Source organism: Littorina saxatilis, linkage group LG1, assembly GCF_037325665.1.
Source record: "Littorina saxatilis isolate snail1 linkage group LG1, US_GU_Lsax_2.0, whole genome shotgun sequence".
Taxonomy (NCBI): domain Eukaryota; kingdom Metazoa; phylum Mollusca; class Gastropoda; order Littorinimorpha; family Littorinidae; genus Littorina; species Littorina saxatilis.
In genome coordinates this window covers 56564161-56572580 of record NC_090245.1, presented here as the reverse complement: position 1 = coordinate 56572580, position 8420 = coordinate 56564161, and the positions used below count along the sequence as shown (strand labels likewise).

Here is an 8420-nt window from a genome sequence, read left to right as displayed (position 1 = left end):
GTATATGTGTGTGTGTGTGTGTGTGTAGGCTATGTGTGTGTGTGTGTGTGTGTGTTTGCGTGCATGCCGGTGTGTGTGTGTGTGTGTGTGCGTGTGCGTACGTGCGTGCGTGCGTGCGTGCGTGTGCTTGTGTGTGTGTGTGTGTGCGTGCGTGTGTGTTTTATTTTCCACTGATCAAAATGAGACACAGCGCTTTGTGTATAAACCGCGTTTCGAAAGAGTGACGTCACCAATAAGGACGTAGTATTTGATTACGTTTGCCGTGACGCATATTTGGAATTTTGCTTTCCAACATCAGAGCAAGTAAGCCGTGCGTGTTGTCTTTTTTCGTTCGTTGGTGTTTTCTGTTTTTACCCTGTGATTGTGAGTTTTAACTGGCATACTCACGATTTGAAAAGGTTTCTTGATTCTGTCTACCAGTTCTTTCTGCCTTCGGTCGAAAGTTCAAGAACAGTGTCCTAAATTCAAGGCTGATTGTGAAGTTTTTGCAAGGTAAGCTTACCGAACTTCGCAGATGGAGAGAGCGGCACTGGCAGTGTTGAAGTTCGATTGATTCTGTAAATGTTATTTTGATGTTCAAAGGACAATCTATGACGGTTATATTGGGACACTGTACTTGGATTTTACCGGTATTTTCTCACGATCTTTGTCCTCTTTCGGCGTTTCGTAATGTCTGAATCTGTTTCTCCATGGGTACCTATATGTTTTTGTCTCGTAATTTTCATCATTTTGTTTCTTTGTTTGTTTGTTTTTGTCCACACTATCTTGGAAGTTTAAAAAAAATTAGTTCTCCATTAGCACAACCTACCATTGGACTTCAATCGATCTGAAGTACCTAATTTAGATCTTTCGTCAAGTTAAGAGCTCATCCGTTAATCACGATCTACATAGCTTATGATCAATATCTCAAAGGCACACTCCTTCTGGTGAAAGCAGTTCGGTTAACCATTTCAGATCATTCTGGCCAGGCTTAGTGTTGCATGGGATTAGAGTAAGACCATCCCTCTACTTGGTCTTATACCAAACATCAACGGCCCTGTTACTCCCTGTTACTCCCGGTTGCTCCCTGTTACTCCCTGTTGCTCCCTGTTCACCCCTGTTGCTCCCTGTTACTCCCTGTTGCTCCCTGTTACTCCCTGTTGCTCCCTGTTACTCCCTGTTGCTCCCTGTTACTCCCTGTTACTCCCTGTGCACAGACTGGAATTTTGTTTTTGACGAAACAATGGTGTTAATGCAACCAGTGGCTTTTAGAAAATTAATTCATTAACAAAAAGCAACTCACCAATGCATTCAGTCAGGGTATGTGACCAAGTGGATAGTACTATCCCATGTAAATGCCTGACTAGATCTAAGATGGTGAGCCCAACTGTTGTCACGAGAATGAATGTGCCATCAGTTGAACCATTATTGTGTTTTGTTTATTCATCTGTATATTGACTTGCACATTCAGGTTTATGGCATGGTTTTTCTTTTGTCCACAGATTGCCATATATTCCTTTTCAGCAGCCCCCTCCTCTCTCGTCCCCCCCCCTCCCCACCCCTTTCCACCTCTCCGCTCCCCTCATCTCACCATCACTACACCTTTACCACGCCGAGCTCCGCCCGGCCCACCCATTCCCCCTGCCCCTCCCCTTCTTCTGCCACCCCCACCCTTTCCACCACCCCTAATACAGCCTACGTTACCGCAACTACCGCCACAACCACCACCACCACCACCACCGCAACTGATATTCACACTCTAGAGTGGTAGATAATTATGCAGAGAATGAGTTCAACAAGAGAGGAGAAAAGAGAAAAGTAAGTTTAGTCAGGGTCAACCAACCAACCAACCAACGATCCAAAGCAGAACAGGATGTTTGCGGAGATAAAGAAAAATGAAAGAGGGGAAAACAAAGAATTCACCATTTTGATGAGAGGGGACGAAAACGTGATGACTCGATCCAAATCAGTGTTTTAACGCTGATACAAAGCCTAATTCAGAGCAGGAGATTAAGAACATCATCACACTTTAATCATTCAGTTTCATGAGCGCAGAAATCCGCGCGGAAGTTATTCTGGGCGGTGGTGGTTCATAGGTAGTGGTGGTCAGTCTTGCGACCTGAGGCACAGGACAAGATGAAGATGAGTTGGTCAACGGTGTTACTGTTGTGTCTGTCGTCGGCGTCGGTACTGGTCAGCTCTAGGGTCGTCATGCATCCGCATCTCTACCACAACCGTAGGTTGATTCCAACTGGGCAAAGTACTCAATGCACAGGGATGGAAGGATGAATGGAGGAATGAATGGATGGAGAGAGTTAAGAATTCAAAAAGACTCAATCTTCAAACTTGGCGAACTATTCAAAATACATGGATGGAGGGAGAGAAGAAGAAAATGATGGGTGGGTGTTTGGATGGAGGAAGGAAGTTCGGACATGGAAATACGATAAATTGTAAACTGCCAGTGAAAGATGGTTTTTTTTTTTTTTTTTTATTTTTTTTTTTTTGTTGAGGAGATCAGACATTGTTAATCACACATGTGCGTGCGTTTTTTTTCCTTTTTTTCTTATATCGGAAGTTGTTGTTTTTTTATATATATATTTTTTTTTTATAATCATTTTAATTCTTATTAAGTTATTATTGTTTTCCTTCAGTCTCACTCTTTCTCTCAGCTTCACACTCAATGGACAGTAAACAGATCATGGACAATTGTTTTTAATTTTTTTTATTTAAATTTACCCTCTCTCTCTCTCCTCTCTCTCTCTCTCTCTCTCTCTCTCTCTCTTTCTCACACTTGTCCACACAACATCTCTCTCTCTCTCTCTCACTCTCTCTCTCTCTCTCTCTCTCTCTCTCTCTCTCTCTCTCTCTCTCTCTCTCTCTCCTCTCCCCCATACTCTGTCGGTCTCTCTCTCCCCCTCTCTCACATAGTCTGCCAATCTCTCTCTCTCTCTCTCTCTCTCTCTCTCTCTCTCTCTCTCTCTCTCTCTCTCTCTCTCTCTCTCTCTCTCTCTCTCTCTCTCTCTCTCTCTCTCTCTCTCTCTCTCTCTCACTGTCTCCTCTCGTTCTATCTTCTCTCTCTCCACATATTTTTTTTTATACATTTTGTCCTATATTTTCTTCCGTCATCATTTCTCCTTTTGTTACCTAACGTTTCTTTATTTCAATTTCACAGATAGCAACATATGCGAGTCACAAGTCAATTATTTTTCTTAAACTTAACTCTTTTTCAAAAATACATCCGATCTCTAAAGGGGTACCGTATCTATAAATACCTATGCACATTTTTGCAATCAAGATCAGCAAATTGACATAGTTTGCTTCAGCGGATGAAATAGAATTCCTTTTAACTAGGCCAAATAGGGCATCCCGCACATCAACATGAATTCTTTTTGAACAAGCGGTGAAGAAGGCTTCTTCAACAAGATTCCACACTTTGCTTATTTTTATACAATAATAAAAGAAATGTTCGATATAATCTGTCTCTTCTGTACAATGTGTACAACTAATACTCTCAGCAATGCCCATTTTATACAATATAATGTTCGTTGGATAAATGTTATGAGTTATTTTCCAGTGTAGCAGTCTCAATCTTACTTCTTTTGATGCGTTGCTTGCTATCTGCCAAATGTCCTTGTTTATTTCAATTCCCATCTTTCTTTTCCAGAAACTGACTGCAATAGTCTCAGTTTGATAAGCGTCTACCATTAATTTACGAAACTGCCTGGGTTTACATGTACTTATTTTTTGATAATCCATTACCTTCATAGCTTGTATTCCATTATCATTCATCTTCAAAAAAAGGGATGCTATTGCTGTGCGAATTGCCCCATATTCAAATAGTCTTGTTGGTTTATGCCCAACTCTTTCACAAATCCTGTGAAATGGTAAAAACATATTATTCTCGTATAAATCCTTCACATAGCATATATCAGATGTAACCCAATCACGTAGAAACATTGTCTTGCCACGATAAGCAATTAGAGAGTTATTCCATAGGCATAAATTCTCCAGCTGGGTCATTTTTTTCACGCATGGTAATATCTTTTCATGGTTGTCAAGCCAACATTCTAAAACGCTTTTCCAGAACTTGTTTGTAATCAACCCCAACCCTTTAAATAAGGCTGGTTTGACGTTTGCTTGAAAGCAGCATAGATTTTTTCCGAGTTTGGAGAACATACTGAGTGGAATACTTTTCCAAGCTTCTTCGTTTGGTTGCAGTAATTTCGAAAACCATCCAAGTACAAAGGATTTTTGAAAGTCACCCAAGTCAATCATATTTAGGCCACCTTTACTTGTTTCCTGGCACATAACTTTTCGTTTTACCTTTTCATAGGCTTTTGTGTTTGAAAATCTTTTTTTCCAAATGAATCTGAAAAACATTGAGTTCAGTTTACATATGATCTTTTCGGGTATAATCAAAGCTTGCAAAGCATGTGTTAATTGAGGGATCAAAAGTGATTTTACAAGGCAAATCTTTCCCATTATACTGCAGTTTCTCTTAGACCACTTAATCATTGTGCTCTGAATATGATTAATTTTTTCTGTCCAGTTTTCTTCGATTTCCGAGGCTTCTAAATTATTACTAAAATATATACCAAGAATTTTGACTTTTGATTTCCATCTGAAGCCACATGGCTGCTCCTCAGAGTACTTCTGTGAACCCAACCACATGGCCTCCGATTTCAGTCTGTTCACAGCCAGTCCTGAGAACTTGGAGAAATATGACACCAATGTCAGAGCATTTTGCACATCATCAGTGCCTTTCAGAAAAAGCGTAATATCATCAGCGTACAAGATCATTTGACCAGTGAAAGATGTTAATACGAAGTATAGATCTATAATGACACGAGATAGTTTTAGGCATCACTTTCCGGCAGACATCTGAAAGAATGGAAAAAGGAAATACACGCACGCACGCACGCACGCGCGCGCACACACACACACACACACACACACACACTGACACACACACACACACACACACACACACACACACACACACACACACACACACACAATGAGAGAGAACAAGAGTGACAGAAGCACGAAGGGAGACGCATCACTGGGGAACACGATGGGTACAAGATGGTTGGAGAGGTGGGGAGGGACGTAGGAGGGATGAGAGAGAGAAAGGCTTGGTGTGTGAACAATAGTTAAATTACAGAATATATATTTATTTACCCGAGTGATGGTATCTCGCAAAAAGTAAACTACAAATCATTTCTTTTGCAGACACAACATGGGCTGCAACAGACACAGATAGGAACGTATCGGTCAACTTGTCCACAGTTTACGGCCCCATCACTGAAGAGGAGTTTCTTCATAGAAGTACGTAGTTCTGACTTTCAAATGATAACTGTGTGGGTTATGGGAGGTGGTATTTATTAGTAGGAGCGGGAAGATGTTAAAGTTGCTGGTTGTGGTGATAAAATAGCTGTTGTTGTTGGTGGTGGTGGTGGTGATGTTGTTGTTGGTGTTGATGCTGGTGAAGATGTTTGTCTTTGTGCAGGTGCTGATAGTAGTGATGAAAGTGCTGTCGCTGCTGTCTTTGATACCGCTGCCGTAAATGTTGTTGCTGCTGCAGTGATTATGTTGTGTGTGTGTGTGTGTGTGTGTGTGTGTGTGTGTGTGTGTGTAGCGGGGGGGGGGGGGGGTTAGTGTTTGTGCGTATATATATGTGTCCCTATGTGTCTGTTTGTCTGTGTCAGTCTGTGTGTCTTTTCCTCTGTGTGTGTGGTGTGTGGTGTGTGTGTCTGTGTGTGTCACGTGTGTATCTCTATCTGTCTGTCTGTCTGTGTCTTTTTGTCTGTATTCAACCTACACCATAACATCTTTTTCTCAATGTGTTTTCAGGCACCTGTCCCCAAAGGTATTCAAACAGGTACTACAGCCAGAATCTTGACCAATGTCCAGCCGCGGATGGTTTTGCGAACTTGAGTCACGTAGCGACCGTATCCGCATCACCAACATCAACCATCGCCCCACAACCGCTCAATCCTAGCCCTAACGGCCCCACAAAGAGCATTTCCAACAACGCTACCTTTCCGAGTGATACAGCCTGGAAGAGCGCAAAGCTGACCACACCATCACATAACCGGCATGAAACTTCAGAATTTCCGCACAGAGCTAAGAGCCTTCAGGTTTACAAGGATGAAAGCATCGCTGGAGAGAGATTCGCACGTCGAGTCTTTGCAACAAGAAGACGAGGAGGTTCTTCAAGTTCCGGAACTTCTTTCCTATCGGTCAAGAGAAATCCGTTCAAAACGATCGTGTCCAGCTTGAACAATGACAAGAAGGTCTGTAGTGCCAGACCAGGGACGCGTATGTCCCTGGACTTGGATGTTCCAGGCACAAAAGTGCGAATTACTGGAGAGTATGAAGGAAAAGGGGATTCGAACGACATTGCCGTAGACGCGGTGTCTACCACCACAGCCGAAGGTGCCGGTAACCCTGAAGGAAACAGACCCGTGGACGCTGCTGCTGCTTCTCCTGCTCCGCCCTCCTCTCCTGGGAGCAGCGACAGGGAGTCCGGTGCTCCTGCGGATGTGAAAGGCATCGAGAATCGTCCCTGTCAGAATGTGTCCGAGAAAAAGCTTGTTGGTGTCACCCACGAGGTTTTGTCCTCTCTGGATCCAGCAACAGAGAGCAGCAAAGAATCGGTTGCGTCCCCTCCAGCCTCTGCTGATGGCGATCTCCCCTCATTGGATAGCCTGAATGATATCGTGGAGACCATTCATGCTATCTTCAAGAACATGCATGAAAATGAGCCTTGGTTGGACCAAGTTCATAGGAGGGTGGTCGCTGTACATGTAGAAATCATGAAACGCACTTTAGCTTCGATCAACCCAAGCGCTTCTTCCGAGATAGAGCAGCCTCTTTCAGAGCCGAAAGACAACACAGAGAGGACCCCAGGCAGAACCACACAAAGAGAAAGAGCACCTGCTGAACAAGCTAACGCCGTTCGCGAAGACCTTCCCACTGGAGAAGAAGATAACGCTATTGAAGACGATGATCATGGTCTCTTTGCTGGAGACAATGATGATATTTGCGGGGCTCATGGCAAGCATGATGGTGGTATTGACGATGAAGATGCAGGAGAAAATCCAGACTCTGATCAGATGGTTCCCGCTGCTGTGGACAAGGCAACTGCTGGCCCAGATCATACAAAGGTCTCTCCCTCCGAAGAGGACGGTAAAAATACGGATCCAGATCTAGCACCACCTTGCGTTGTAGATGATGAAAAGGCTGCTCAAAAGCTCGACAGCAGTACCGCCTCACCTGCTGCCGAGGACGACGAACACTCCAGTACAAACCTAAGATGTGATGAGCCCTCTCCTCCTGCTGCGGATGAGTCAAAGGCTAATCATGATGTTGTCAACGGCTTTATCTTACCCGCTGCCACAAATGATGAAAATGCATATCTTGATGGCGATACGACATCGTCCTCCGTGGCTCCCTCAGCGAAGACACCCGACATCTCTGGTCTGGTGGCCCTGGACGTTCCCTGCAAGGAAAACCGCTTTGAAGCTGAGGTGTCGGGCGTGTACCTAGTGGTGGCTCACCCTGCTGACCTCTCCTTGCAGCAAGGAGCACGACATGCACCGCCTCAAGTCCGCATCGTGTCATCTCAAGTCTGCAGAGAGGTTTTCATGAACGTGTCTTCCGAGGTATTCCCTGTCTCCCAGGCAAAGCGTGCTACTACCACCGAGTTGGACGTCACCTCCAAGGGCCAGTGGGTTCTGATGGCTGTGGTAGACTTGAAGGAAGGGGATGAAGTTCGCGTCGTGTTTGCGGGCCAGGAGGGAGGTTGCGACTGGGTTGAAAGGCGTGTTCGCTTTGGTGTCATTCTGGTGAAAACTGACTGATGCCTTCTTCTTGTCCAACTGCTCCCCTTTTTCCCTTTTCAACTCCACAATTTCCTCCTCCTTCTTCTTCCTCGTGTTCTTCGTTCTCTTTCTTCTTCTTCTTCTTCTTCTTCTTCAGATTTCTACACCACTGTCCAACTCTTTTTCTTCGCGTACTTGTTCCCTCTATATCACCCACTTCCCCGGCGGCATCTGGTTCTCTTTTGCCTGTTTGCCCCCTTTATGAGCATGTGAAAAAATAAAAGCAAACTAAAATCGGTAATGATAATCTTTTGTGAAATCCTTCCCCGGACACAGCCTCTCACGAGAGAGAGAGGGGGAGAGAGAGAAAGAGAGAGAGAGAGAGAGAGAGAGAGAGAGAGAGAGAGAGAGAGAGAGAGAGAGAGAGAGAGAGAGAGAGAGAGAGAGAGAGAGAGAGAGTCTTTATTTTCACTTCATACTGTAATAAATGTGTGTGTGTGTGTGTTAATTATACTTATAGCCTGCTGGTCGGCTTTTTAGGTCTGCTCAGGCTTTTATATTGGATAAGACCATCCCTCCTCTTGGACACATACTAAAAATCAACACCCTGACTGC

At 44.1% G+C, this 8420-nt stretch overlaps 1 protein-coding gene across 1 annotated transcript; it reads left to right on the top strand.

Moving 5' to 3' along the window:
- The first annotated feature begins 323 nt into the window (after positions 1 to 323).
- Positions 324 to 8106, top strand: LOC138974898 (uncharacterized). Its single transcript, XM_070347619.1, has 4 exons — positions 324 to 492; positions 1482 to 2215; positions 5212 to 5307; positions 5833 to 8106. The coding sequence occupies exons 2-4, from the start codon at positions 2116 to 2118 to the stop codon at positions 7842 to 7844; spliced, it is 2208 nt and encodes a 735-aa protein (XP_070203720.1). The 5' UTR covers positions 324 to 492; positions 1482 to 2115; the 3' UTR covers positions 7845 to 8106.
- Positions 8107 to 8420: the final 314 nt, after the last annotated feature.